This window comes from Oryzias latipes, chromosome 13 (genome assembly GCF_053564925.1).
Source record: "Oryzias latipes strain Hd-rR chromosome 13, Olatipes_Hd-rR_3.1".
NCBI classification, from domain to species: Eukaryota; Metazoa; Chordata; class Actinopteri; order Beloniformes; family Adrianichthyidae; genus Oryzias; species Oryzias latipes.
In genome coordinates this window covers 26,343,630-26,358,351 of record NC_136249.1, presented here as the reverse complement: position 1 = coordinate 26,358,351, position 14,722 = coordinate 26,343,630, and the positions used below count along the sequence as shown (strand labels likewise).

Sequence of the window (14,722 nt, the reverse complement as noted above, 5' to 3'; positions counted from 1 at the left end):
GTCTTTAAAACTGGACTAAACTCCAAAAATTACAGTAAAATAAAAATCACACTTGTTAAATATCAATGTCCATGCTTGTATTGTTTGTTTCTGTTGCCCTCTGGTGGGACAAATACAGATAAGCGTGGAGTAACTACGGTACCCTTTAAACAAAATGTGAAAAGGCTTTAAATGTAGCATTGATAACATCATTTAACATAATACATAAAAATGAATAAAAATCCTTTGGTGAACTTCATCGTAGAATTAAGAGATGCAGGTAAAACAAGTAATTCTAAACTAAAATGACCTCTGAATAGACTTGAAACAAAAGTAATAATAATAATAAGAAATGTTCTAAATTAGTGCAGTTATCTATCTGAAGATTTATACACATATGCATACCTCACAGCTCTACTTTTTACATTGCAGTCACCCCTGATAAAGGTCCAAATGAGCAGAGCTATCAAGAGGTTACTGAACCTGCTTTTTCGAATGTTCTTATGAACTTCAAAGCGGCGTTTTTTCTTATCAAACTGCAACACCACCACATCTTTGTTGAAGCTATAAACACTGAACTACCCTTTCCTACTGCTGGTGCGAACATACAGTTATAAATTTCATTGCGGCGTTACGAAACTGCATTTATTGAACTAAGTCCTCCACTGAATTGTAACATTTTATAAATGTATCAATAACACATGAAAATATCTTTCAGAAATGTAAATGGACCATTAAAGTATCCACAGGCATGTTCTTGCTTTGGAAAAAAAACATTTTACTTGAAATATGAATATTTTTTTCATAAAGTATAAATAATGATTCACAATTGATTTCAATTTTGTACAAAAATAATACACAAGGAGAAAAAAAATAAAATCACATGTGGTCACACAGGTATGAGTGCCCTCTGATCAGATGGCAGCAGATATGCCGATAACAGTCAAAAACCAACCACGCTATAACAACTTCATGACCTATCGCTGGAGACAGAACTGCACACTCACAGGCTGGACGGGACGTTTCAAAATCAGAATCAAAATGCTGAATTTGAATTTCGGAAAGCATAAAGAGCATCCAAGATTTTGACTGTGTTTCTTTTTTTTCTTTGAAGACGCTGGTTCTTCTTTTTCAGCTGGGACCTAATCATTTCCCTAATAAAAGCACAATAATACTGTCAGTGTGGGCGTCTGGGTCCACCCCAGCCTTTCTGGATTCCTGTATGATTGGAGTCGCTGCTTCCACAATAAGGTTCTCTTTCATGATTGCTTCCTTTCTGGGTTTATTTTTACGAGGGGGGGGTCCTGCATCATGATTTATGATGAGGAGTTATTAACAATGTTTGTCCCATTTCACATTGTTACAGGAAGTAGGGGAGATAAGGGGAGGCCGAGTCCCATTCCTGAAATTCACCTGAACATGTGTGCAAACAACGGTCAGAGGTTTCCATGGAAAGGGAAGGCCTCACAGTGCTCCCTCTACTAAAGAGCGTTCTTGATATCGCAGGGAAGCTAGAAAAGATCCAGTCCGTTGACATGTTACTCACACATACATCTAAATGCTCTTGTTTTATGGTACAGGCAGCTTTATCGAGGGGTATATTACACAGCTGATAGTGCATAGTCATTTCCAGCCTCAAGTGTGTGGAGCCGTGTGCAGGATCCCCGTCGTACAAAGCATCACTCACACACAGACATTGCATAGTCCTTTCAAGATTGTCAAAGTCTTTCAATCACAGTTTACAAAATGAACTCAAACAACAGGCACACAGGCATCAACAGCACAGAAAACTGTGTGCCAATGAATAAAATGGAAGACTCCTTTAAAGCCCCAGTAAGAAATGCATACAAGAGATCAATAAAGGTTATTCTGATTGTTACTCAGTCTGCTCACGTGCAAGTTAAATACAGCCTCCACACACACGTCAGCGGAGGGCTCTCTGTCATATTTCCAACTTAAATCAGTGTTGAAGTCTTCACAAAGGTTTCATTTAGATTCCCAAAGTTCCTTTGTGTGCTTTTGTTCCTTTGTGACAACAGAGGATCATAAGAAGGCACGGAGAGCTGAACACTGTTTTCAAAGACTGCCGTGAATTGTGCATCCTTGTTGATCATTCGTGTGCAGGGAAAACTGAATCCTTTTTTTCTTTTTCCACCTCTGTCCACATTTCTCATTTGCGCCGTCTTGCCCACCGTCATCACTCCTGTGTGTTTGTTGACTGACTCATCAGCGAGGCCGCTGTTGCGAGCTATTAGGAGTTGTCATGGTAACTGAGGTGAGAAGGTGGTAAAATGTGCTCTAGTTGCTGGGCAGCGAGGAAGTCAGGTGGACGCTCTCACCAAGCTTGAAGAGGACACTGAAACAGAAAGGAGAGAAAAATAAACTTCCATAATATAAAACTAACAGAGTGTTCATGCAATGAGGAAAAAATATATATTATATGCACGCTATTAAAACAGCTTTTCATCAGCATTCAGTTCTTTCTATGAGGGACCTGATATTAAACCATACTTTTAAATGCGTTAACTATATCGAGCAGAAGTTTCAATGGGTTTTTTTCCCATCTAAAAAATATTTCACATTTTATCAACAATGAAAAAACATCTCTTTTTATGGTTGGATAGATGCTAAAGAAATAATAACTAATGAATACAATCCCTCAGCTTTGATTTTGTGTCCTTTGCCTGATGCAGTCACTCGGTTTTTTTGGTTTTGTATATTTGCAGCGGTTTGTCTTTTGGAGCAGAAGACTGCATGCTCTGTAGACTGAATCTGAAGCACCTGAATTAAAAATATTTCTAGATATGTATATGTGTATATATATTTTTAAATACCTAAAACATTACTGTTGCTGCACGTTTTAGTTCATTATTAATTTTTAGAAAGTCTGCAATGGAGACCATTACCTATGACCGGTTCCAGGATTTTTAGAGCGATCAAGCGTTTAATTTTGTTTTGTACATGTAAATGTTAACGGATGTTTTTCTCACAGGGTAAAAGTAGTCAAAAAATCAGAAAAAAACTGCAGCAAATCTGCATAGCTGGCACTAGCATATCAAAAAGCTGTGTTCAGCTCAAAAAATGTCTAAAAGAGAAATCTTGAGACTTTAGAGGATACAGAGAAACCGTTTTTTTCGTATTCTAAGTGCACTCATACTCCTTATGTTGATGTAAATGAGGGATTTCTGCTTGTGTTGCTTTTTTTTTTTACTTTTAAAAATACCTCCCACCTTTTCACCTGAGACTACCACACCTGACCAAATAAATTCCCCATCCCTCTTCCCCCTGACTCTGAAAAGGTCTTTTTTTTTTCAATCTCTATTTTTGTTAGGATGTTTGTGGAATTTATTTTTCACCTGCTTCTCTGAGGGTGGAGGCAGCTGACCTCAGAGTGACCCTGCGGCCAGCAAACAACTTCATCTGATAAAAGCGAACCTGCAGCCAAGAGCCGAGTCATTAGACGGTGAGCTTTGGGCAGAGGTGAGTGTTAAACAGACTCAGGTATAATGGAAGGTTCTTGGTAAACAGCGAGAGCTATAAAGCCTGACCACGCCGGTCATGTCACGAGAAGAAGGCTGCCCCCTTTAAAAGATGTCCTGATAAGAAAATTCCAAATTGCTCTTCACATAAAAAAAGAGTTAGTAAAATCCTGCACAATAACGGTGTGACCTACATGCAGAAACAGGTGGATGGTAAGTATAGTGATGGGGGTATATTTTTTATTTTATGTTAAAGGGAAGGATTTTATTTAGCGACCAAATGAAAAGACTTTTGCTAAACTGCAATTGCCTTTTTTTCTTTCATTTCACAAAAAACTTTAAAAATCTTAACTATAACATTTTACCCATGAATTTCTCTTTTTGTGAAAGATTGAAAAACAGGATGAAACTATATTTTCTTAAAGAAATATTTTTCATAAATGAAGAAAAGTTATCAAGTCTAGAGCACATTATTTTTATATCTATTTTAAAACAAAAATAAAAAAACAAAACAAGCGAGCCTGTTGATTTTACTTGTAGTTGTGCTGTTTTATTCCTGCTACTCCATTAGCAATATGTGAACTTTTATTAGGGTTTAGCCCTAACTGTTAGTTTTGAAACTGTTTCCTCCGACAAAGCATGAACTCTACACGCTGCGTTCAGCTGCCAGCCCATCAGGACGGTACGAGCGCGCTGCCTCACCGTGGGAAATTGAGCGTGTGAAAGCACCGTGGACAACATTTCAGGCAAGAGCGATCACGGAGAGGAGGGAGAAGTCGGAAAGAGGAAGAAGTGTAATTACACACACACACACACACACACACAAAAAGAACCCCCCCTCATTTGATCCGTCACATCTACAGCCTCTATGGAGGAAAGCAGCAGCCGCAAGAGGCTCGGGAACTTTGATTAACAGATCTCATTTCCTGATGGCAGAGATGACTCTCTGCGAGGAAAGAAAGTGAAAGAGGGAGCATTAATCAAGAAGTGTTCAGGCCAAGGGAGCATGTGATTGATTAGACAGCTGTTGGAGAGGAAATAGGAATTGAGAGGAGTGTCCTATCCATACATCCATCTCATGTGTTTGTCTGAGAGTGTTTGAACATCAGCAGCGAGTCCAAACAAGAAGTAAAAGGATCAGCGACAAACTGACTTCAATGATTGGCCTTGTGTGCAGTGTCACTCATTCCAGCTACAAGACTGAACTGATAAAGAGGTATTTACCCAAGAGAGACCCCCAAGTTGCACCATCTTGTTTACAGGAGCATCCTAATATGACAGGAATTAAACAAAATCATCACACACATACAAACACACATTTTTAGCTTTTTGTGTGCTTCGATTGTGCTGTAACTGAGTATTCCAGGGTGAATTATGCCCATCAACACAATCTTAATGCTGATTTCCATGCAAACACCCACATTTTTACTAAGAGACACACACTATCCTAACTGAGTGATCTGATGTGGAGTAAAGACTCACCGTTTTGTTGGAGGACATGGAGCTCAGGGTGCTGAGGCTGTTGGCATCTGTGACCACCATTGCTGAAGGGAACCGTGACGGGTGGGAGTATTGCGGGGGCTCTTGTTTGTGAGAGTACACTAAAGAAGGGGATGAAACCAAATATTAGATGCAACTAAATGAAGATTTTTGACTAATCTTAACGTTTGAAGAAAGTTCTACCAAGGGGCGGAGCTAAGGGGGGACAGGTGCCACCAGCAAAAAAGTTTGCCCCGCAATTTGTGAGTCAATAGTATCATTTTTGACAGAGATTAAAAAGTTCTTACTCTTCCCAATTTTCTTTTTGTCTCTCATTTTATTGTAAAACACTTTGAGGGAGTTGCTTTATAAATAAAGCTTCATTTATTCAACATAAAAATGAAGAGGAAGGAACAGACGTCTTCTTAAAATAACCTCAAACTTCTCGCTTAGCGGGGCTGAACAGCATAAAAGGTAAATACTGACTGTGTGAGTGTGTGACTGTCGCCATGAATGGCTGCTGGCTCATGTGGCTGGGGGACTGCTGCATGAGGCTCTGCTGGTGGGGGCTGTGGAGCTGCTGGGAAAACTGCACCGGCTGCAGTGCTGCAAGGCTGCCCGCCACGCTGTTAATCACCGGCACCGTCTGAGACTGCGACGTGTTCAAACCTGGAGAGACGCGTCAAGGTCAATCCGTCATTCTGGGAATAAAAGGACAATTCTACCCATGTGGTGGTTGTTCTGGACTTACTCTGTGCTATGGCCATGACTCCAGTGAGAGGCATGATAAGGTTTTGCGTCTGCTGGTGGCTGTGATGGGAGCTGTGGATGTTTGTCAGAGTGCTGACAGGAGGAAGTCCTCCACCTGAACCTGAAATCTGAAGAGAAATGAGGGAAATGAAATGACTTTATGGCTGTAACGTTTGTTTTCAGACACTCAAAGTTCACACAGCTCGGGCGTCTGCTGTGTAAATCCATGTTCAAAGTGAAACTGATGTGCACTCCTAAGCTAACATGAGACATAAATGTTGACTCAGTTCAGATTCTTCTGTACAACACTGCTCTTGTGTAAGTCAAAGAAAACACAGATAAGGGGAATGCATTAAAAAAAAGGAAAAAGTAAGGAAATGTTTCAGTTCAAAGATGTGCATTGAAAATAAAATGAAAAAGCTCAAAGAGTGACCATGCATTTACATTTGTGTGCCCTCTTTGATGCCTCATTACATTTAAAACCTGCACATATATGGTAGTTTTGACCTGCTGTCCCCCAACAGATCCCTCTCGAAAAAAACTGGTAAAAGAGAGGATGTTAAGTTTGGACGCATGATGCATATCAGAGGTATTTTGCACTGCAGCTCAGATGCTATGAGCCCATGCACGTGTTTCCTGGTCACTGATTAAATATTAGACCAGAGCAAAGGGGAGAAGCACTGTAGGTGCAGAAAAAAAACCTCGAGCATAAGCAAATGTTGGCGTCATTTCTCTGGCAGAACAAGCAGCTCTCCACCTCTGACTTCAGTTTGCATGGCGTTTAATCAATACAGAGAGAACGTTTCTTTGTCAGACTTATTGGCTCAGCAATGCACATGTGTGGTTGATTGTGGCGAAGGCTGCCACCACAGCTCCACCTTCGCACAACAGCACAATGTGCTAATTGTTGACGCTTACCAGCGGGTCCAGGCAGAGGAGGTGAAGGGACCTTTCCTTATCTAATCTAAAGCGCAGAAAGCCCAGATGTGTTCGCTCACCATTTTGGCGTCAGGCGACAGCAGACTGTGACTATGCTCCAGGCCTCCCGGAGACACCTGCTGAAGCACAGACTGGCTTGTCACCATGCCGTTGCTGCTGTGGTGACTGATGCTGGAGGAGGAGGCGGCCTCACCAGGGCCTTGGCTGTATCGCACTGAAAAAGAGGGGAAAACCAGACAAAAAGGGTGTGTTAGTCCATTACTTTTCATTGTGTGTTGCACCCATTACAGGTATGTAGGGCAAGAGGACGCACGCCCCTCCAAGACCCCTCTGTCCCGTCACCCTAACCAACCAGACTCACCACCTCTTTGACTCAGACAGAGGAGAGGGCAAACAAACACACACTGACCCGTCCACTGCTGCTATCTGCGAAGCCCAGCCAAGGCCATTTACCATGTACACGCAGTCACAACAGCAAAACTCCCAACAGGGTCTCTGGTCATCACACAAACACTGGTGATGACCAGCCCAATGGCATCTACCATTCAAACCCCTTCAGTTAAAATGTGGAGAAAAACACATCCAGTTTGAAAAGCCCTTTGTCTCACATTTGTGCAAAGGCGTAAACGGTACAATAAGTAGCCTCTCAAATTTTATTCCACAAACTTATTAATGACTCAAGGAGCAGCAAGGAAATAAATCTCACGTTTAGACCCATGTTGTCCCAAAGGAATGCCCCCCCCCCTCCCACATGACAATCAAATGCCTGTTTGCTGATGTAGGACCCCTCTGATATCAACAGAGTAAACATTACACAATTACAAGCAATGTCAAACACATTCTTATCCTGTAGGCTCAGCCCCACACGGACACGGGGAGCGCACCTCCCCTCAGTGACAGCACAGAGACAGACTCTGTTTGCTCTCAGATCTCCCATCTTTCCTGGGCCCTCCGTCCCTGACCCAGGTGTGACAGCCCGAGCAGCCAGCACAAGTCGGTCCAACATGACAGAAGGCGCTGATATACAACTGTTTTAAGATAAAGCAAGGGAGGGGCACTGACACAAGAGGTGAGCAATGAGGGGAGGGCATTGATTTCCTAATGAATGCAGCAGAAAAGTGCAGGAAGACAACCTCATTCAGACTTTTATTTTTACTTTTAGCCTACTATAAAACTGGAATCCTTGTGGAAATCCATCAAAAGACGAGAATTTCTGTTCAAACTCATAAAGCTTATTGAAATTTGCACCAAAGACAGTCAGGCTGGATATAAACAGTCAGATGTGCCACTTGGCTGATTTGTTTCCTGCTTCAAACTCGCCTTAAGACTAACAAACACAATCTAGAATAGCGAATAATCATTACGTTTAACTATCAGTGGGAAACCTGGCAAATAGGTTTGTGACAATATTCCACCGTTTCTTTGAATACAGACACTGCAGGGCCGTATGAAGTGGCCGTCCTCCATTTTGTGCAGCCAGCAGACTTCATAATGTCTCCTGCAACATACTATCAAGTCCACAACAGCCTGCCATGCCTTGTAAACACTACCGCTGAACAATAAAGCACTCCATTGGACTCATGACCCCCATTGCTACACAATGGAAAAGGACTCATAAAAAGTCAGTTATCTCAGAGCTGGGCGACCTCTTTAAGTGTTGGAGGGAGAAAAGGATGCTATTCAGTCCAGTTTGGTTTCTCCGGCTTCAGCAGGAATTCCTCCCACAGAAACTTATATGAGTTAAAGTCACAGAAAAAAACGTTTTTTGACCATCCTGATCTTCTCGAATGCTTCCAGCTTTTCAATAAGAAGAGGAAAAACTATAATTTGGTTTCCAGAGTAAACAAACAAAAATAAAAGTATGACTTAAGAGCAGGGGGAGGGCGAGAACCTCAAAAGAGGAGTGGCAGCAAGGATTTTCAGCAGGTTTTAAAGGCTTGAGCTCTCTGTGTGACCCATGTTTTATCAAAGCCTGCCTCTCCAACCCCAGGCAGTGCCCATTGTAGAGCAGTTGCATATAACAGACCTCCTGGGTCTCTGCAGGACGTATGCAGTCGACTCATTGAGGCTCTGTGGAAGACAGGGCAGAGAAAAGTGCAGAGCAAGCCCCTCTTTCCTGTGTGAGCATCTGTATTTCAAAATAGCCTGAGGTAACAGAGAGCAGCACAACCCACGGACGAGCCCCCAATGTACTGCTGAATCTGATCCTGAACATCCGAGTCTGCTGGTTTGTTAACATGCAGAACGATAAAGGGAGCTTACACAGCACAGCCCGACTATTACTTACAATGCCTGACTGACTGTAAGCAACAAATACCGAAAAACAAGCAAATGGCACATTTTACTTGGAAATTGTATTTCTGGTAGCTTGAATTACATGTAATTTAAAAGTGTCTAATGCATTAACAAAAAAAAAAACATTTTAAAGCAAGACAAAATTTGGGGGGGAGGTGACTTAAAAAAAAGGATTTTGTTGTGCTTCAAAAAATTGTTTGATTAAGTAATTGAAGTTTATTTGCTATAATAGAATCTTAAAGAATAAATCTTTACATTTTTAATATGTTCAAACAGATAAAAAGGGAAGGACGACACTGTCAAGATTGGAAAACCTAAATTGGATTTGAGCAAAATTGCTTGTAAAATTAGGTGGTCTTCATTCTAAAGTTGCATCATGTACATTAAAATACAGAAAAAATATATTGGACAATTATTTTACATTACTTTGTAAAAAAAAGTGTTTTTACCTTATTTTATCTTTCTGATCTCTAAAAATAAATTAAAAATGAAGATAAATTTGAGAAAAAAGAGTTGTGCAGGAATATTAAATTATAGTGGAGTCTCCATTCACGTTCTAAGTTTTTGAGTGGAAATATGTGAAAGAAAGTGGCAGCGATCTTAATACAGACTCCTTTTCAAGGATGTTGCTGCACTTTAGCTGCACAACCTATAATAGCAAAAGCATTTATGGACCAGAGTAATGCTGAAAAAATGTATGTGGCTAAGGTAGAGATTCCATAACAAAACTGGTTCTGCAATGAAGTTCTGCAATTTGAGCTCTACAGTTTTTTCCCCATTTCTGATCAACTCTTAAGTATCAGGCTGGCCTTTTTTAGCGGAAAAAAAAAGATGCAACTTGCTTATGAGTAGAAACCTGGGCTCTTCCAATCCTGCTCAAATTTGGGGACGTGACAAGCTGAGCTGAGGTGGATTTGTTAAGCTTAGTCTAGGCTACTGATGGATGAATTAGAGGTAGAACCACCACAGGGGAACACAAGTCTCATTTAATCCACTCAAACGATCAGTTTTATGCTGCTAAAAAAAAAAAAAGAAAAGTAAACAGCAAAACCGCACGTCACACTGTTTGACCCTCCGACCAATCGTGACCGACTGATCAACGAAGCAAAACAGAATCAATAAAAACTCCCCGAGCGAGAGGAGCTTGCTCGAAACGACCCAGCAGTGACCTCCTTCGTAAGACTGAAGGTGAGGCAGCGATTTGAGGTGGGGGGGGGGGGGGGGGGGGGGGATTACTGAATCTTTTTGAAGGAGAACAAGGGGTGATCAGTCCTGTCTGGCCAGAAAAAAAATCCAATACCCAGAGGACAGCTCCTGCTGCTCCCAGTCTGCTACCAGCCTCTGTGGCTATACTGATGGCCTCAGAGGTGAGGAGGAGGGGGTCTTTAAAACCCGTCCTCCTTTTGGCCCAGCAGAGATAAATGAACCTGGGTTACAGTCACCGCGGTCTTCTAATACACCACTGACAAAGGGAGCCCCTGTTGAGGCAGAGTATAGAAAATAGAAGTCAGAAGAGCCCCTTATCAAAGGCCTGGGAGATGTAGTAGCAAAGGATTTTAATTGTCCATTAAGCATGCATAATACAGGCGGCGCCCTAGCAACGCAATGAGAAGCCCTGCTGGCATGTTATTGTCAGGTCAGGGATGACACTGAAAAACAGCTGATGCTGTCGGCAGAATGCCAGCAGGACACCTTGTAAGCAGGCCACTGAGGACTTTTTTTTTCTTTTGGTGGTGGAGGGGTGGGCTTTCCACTGACTTTTCCCTTCTGCAGCCACAACCTCACTGCTGACCCCCCCCCCCCCCCCCCCCCCCCAAGCTCTACAACCTTAGGTCAACGCCTGGTCAGGTGTCCCGAGCAGCAACAACGAAAAGTCCAGCGCAAACAGACAATCCAGTTTATCCAATGGTATAAGAGCGAACAAAGGCAAACATGTCTTCTGCTCTTTCAAAGGTGGCCCCGTGTTCGAACACGAGGGGACAACAATGCGTTCCGAGTTGGACTCTCAAATGACGCTTATATAGAAAGTGAGTGATGGGCACACATGCAGCTTTGTTTTTTCTGAATGCAGCACTTTAGACCGTCTATACTAATGGCTCTGAGCAGAAACGTCAGGACTGAAGGAGAGCAAAAACCGATCAGCGCCTCATTAGCGACCCCATACATGACAGGGGAATGTGGACCTGACGGTGTTTCGTCCAGGAGACCTGGAAGTGTCCGTCCCCCATCCCTGACCCGGGCCTGACCCTGGCCTGTCACAGGATTGCTGCCCTTTGTGTCATGCCTCTCTCCATGCTGACTTTGGAGTGGAGATTGCAGGTACAATGTGGATTGTTCTCAGTGTGTTTTCAAAGATCAGAATAACAATGGCATTTGCTCAGCTCACTCACTCACTCACACTCATTGATCACTGGTCTTCTGTTTCTGTGCCGCTCTGATCACATCAACTCAGTCTCAAACTTATGCTGAGTTTCACTCCAAAAACGAATGAAACTGAGGACAAACACTGATGGGTTTTAAAAAAAAAATCATGGCAATAATGAATTCAAAATCACTGATGTGTCTGCTGTGGAAGGTAACTCCATCTGGCCTCTTACTGGGAGGTGATGCGCTGGTCTGGGGATGATGTGGGGAGCTGTGGGAGAGTAGTGAGCTCATGCCGTGGGCCGGAGCACCCATGGCGTCCAAAGCCAACTTCTGCCTGAAGGCTTCCTCTTTACGTCTGTTGGCAAACCAGTTATAAACCCGCACTTCTGTGACCAGATTGGAGCCGAGGCCTTGAGCTTTGGAAGGGGAGACGCCTCTCTGAAGACACTCAGCTCTGCGGGAACACAAAACAAATGAACATTTAAAAAATCTTTGGGTGGCAGCCTTAAAGAGATGATTTTTTTGCGTACCTGTTGCACTCCTCCACCAGCGACTCCCTTTCCTCCTTGCTGGGGTTTTTTTGCCTTTCGTAAGCTTGGTACAGGATTTGCTGGGAGGCAGGGCCCCATTTGAAACGGTTACGTCTCATTTTCTTGCAGGAAGGTTCACTGCCAACCTCGTCGCCGGGCTGACTCATGCCCTGACCGGAGGAGTTGAACTCTGGGAAAAAAAAGGCTGGATCCTGGTTGCTTTTGTCCGACATGCTGCCACCTGAACCGTTTGCGGCCTGGTTGAACTCTGTAAAACCAAAATGGAAATGTTCCCTCAAAACTGGACATGATATGAATCTGAAGAACAAGTCTATTGCTTTTTTGCTCATATATTTATATTTTTTAGAATAATGACAAAATTCTCTTAAGGCCGGAAGTTTTGAGAAGCTCAAATATAAACTTACGTCTGAGAATTTCCCGCTGTTTCCTGACATACCAGGTGTAGAGGGCAGCTCGCTTCTGGGTTTTCATGGGCGTGCCCTTGTTGAGGTGCTGCGAGAGGTGAGACTGGTTCAGCCCTGTGATATCCACCACCTCTCGCTGGGGGATGTTGTGCTGCTGCATGTAACCTTTGATCATGCGAGCCGCTCGCCATGGGTCCTCTCTGGGTTCAGGCAAAACACATGCAGGAGCAAAGCACACAGCTCATTTCAAAACTGTTAAACACGCAGCTTTGGAACAAAACAATCACTTCACATTTAATCATAATAAATATTCAAAGTCATGACATTTTAATTCATGAAAGGCTTTAGGAGGGAGGACAAAAAATTGTGAATTGAAAAGAGTTAATCAAAGCTGGTGTATCTGCTTTTTAGCTTCCTTGTGAGTTTAAAGGGTTTGCGGACATAAAGAGCCCCCCCAAGCAGACAGCCGTTAATCATTGCAGCCCATTCAACAGGTTGTAAATATTTTCAAAGTTTAGTTCAAGTGGGTTTAGAGAGGCTGAGAAATTTGTCAAATAAACTGTCAACACTTTTTTTTTTAATCAGGGAAATGTTATTATGTTATGTGTTTGTGTAGGCTATATTTGCATATGCTTAGTTCTCATTTATATAAAAAATATTATGTTAAGTTGAATAGCTTGAGAAAAAATTAAAATAGTACATGTATGGCACTTTATATTCTGGAAACGTCAGACTAATTGGAATTTAATAAAAAAGAATTTGCATAAAAAATAAATCAGTTTATTTTGACATTTGCGCACAAATTGGACATTACAAAAATAATAGTAACCTGCGTTAAAACGTCTTACCTGTATTGCGCGCCAGATTTTAGCCGTTGAACTTTTGAAATTCACGACATTTTCTTTGGAAGAAGAAAAAGGCGCAGCCATTTCTGTGGCCATAATCAAAGATATGCGGCAGCCGCAGACACTCGGACATCAGTAATTAGAGCAAACCCACACACGTCTGTTTGTTTTGGAGAATGTGGAGGCCTGCAACTAAGTGTGCGGGTTAAGTGGGAGATGTTAGTTTATAACTTTTGACAATGAATAACCAGATCTCCATTCACTCTAATCACACGCCACTGTGTATCTTTCAGTTGATGATTTATAGAATAAAATTAATAATAACTTAACTACACGTGGGTTAGTTTTGATATTCTTCCGGTCGTTTAAGTAGACGAGAGGGGCTCAAGTGCCTTTTATTTATTTATTTTATTTTGTTTGTTTTAATTCACTTTGGAGAGGAAATTATTTCAACTTCATTTTTTTTATTTATTTTTTATAAACGAAACATTAAACAAAAAGAAAATACACTAATACTTTCTCTTGGAGAACTCTTATCTCTGATAGGAGCTAAAGTTTATAATAAATGGGGGGAGGTTCAGCTGAATTTGTAAAGGTAAAGAAATAAAAAATAACACAATCCATGTGGATAATTAGTAACTAGAATGTGAAAACCAAAGCGTGGCGCGTTATTTTAAAATTGTAAACAACCAAAGACGATAGTTTTTATGCGTAAATGTGGCCATTTTGTTTGTTTAAAAAAACTATAGAGGCCACAATTTTACAGTAAAGAAGAACACGGAAAATGTATCACTTTTAATAAAGATTTAAGTGATTTTTATTTATTGGACGACTAAAGTATTTAAATAAATGTTGGCGGAACTTCATGTTTGGGGCAGAAACTCACGCCAGCATGCGCTCCACCTCTGCGCGCTGCTCCGCGGCCTCCTCCGTGTTGAGCGACTGGAGCTCCTTGAGGATCTGCGGGGTGTCGTAGTCGTCTCCATCCTCGGAGCCTTCGTCCCCGGACAATTTGCCCTTGTTGCCGTGGCCGTTGGTGAGCGTGTGGAAAACGGGCTTGGAGTCCGGGTCTGCGCCGTTCATCTTGCCGCTCTGCGGCGCAGCGGGCGACAGGGGCAAGTTCTCCAGTTTTACTCCAAAGCTCGGCGGGCTGGGGTCCATGTCGTCCAGGGCCTGGATCAGGACGTCTTTGGTTACTCCCGAGTCCAGCAGGGCGCTGAGGAGCTCCTGCTGCAGAGATGTCAGCTTGGCTACCATTTTAGAAAACATTAAAAACGCGGCATAGGCCTGCTGTGCGCCGGGAAGAGAATAAAAAGGGGATGATGGGGAACGCAAAAGTTAGATTCCTGACTTCCTCTCAGGTCCAGAGCTGAGAGCTTTCGGCCGCTGACACCTGTTCCGAGAAGCTGCTTCACTTCCCGTTTGGAGGGGAGGATGGAGCTACTTTGCCATGATGCTTTCTGAGAGCAGGGGCATATAAAACATGGTAATGAGTGGGCAGGCTGATGTAAATGCGCAGAACTAGGGCCGCTCCGAGCAGAGGTAGACGTGTTTACTCTGCTCCACTGCGCCTTTTATTGGCTCCTCTTATCAGCAAAAACTTTCATGGACTTTGGACTGCGTCGTATATAAGC

General features: G+C 42.5%; 1 protein-coding gene across 2 annotated transcripts; it reads right to left on the bottom strand.

Annotated features, from left to right (window-relative positions):
• Nucleotides 1-733: 733 nt before the first annotated feature.
• hnf1ba (HNF1 homeobox Ba) lies at nt 734-14,643 on the bottom strand. 2 transcript variants are annotated; one of them, XM_011482387.4, is made up of 10 exons: nt 13,975-14,643; nt 12,244-12,443; nt 11,819-12,086; nt 11,519-11,742; nt 6,686-6,840; nt 5,689-5,815; nt 5,424-5,606; nt 4,941-5,059; nt 4,683-4,727; nt 734-2,335 (listed from the first exon to the last, which is right to left on the bottom strand). In XM_011482387.4, exons 1-10 carry the CDS (start codon nt 14,355-14,357, stop codon nt 2,315-2,317), a joined length of 1,725 nt encoding a protein of 574 aa, XP_011480689.1. In that variant the 5' UTR covers nt 14,358-14,643; the 3' UTR covers nt 734-2,314. The 2 variants fall into 2 exon arrangements, with proteins under 2 accessions (XP_011480689.1, XP_011480690.1); XM_011482388.4 differs by lacking the exon at nt 4,683-4,727.
• Nucleotides 14,644-14,722: the final 79 nt, after the last annotated feature.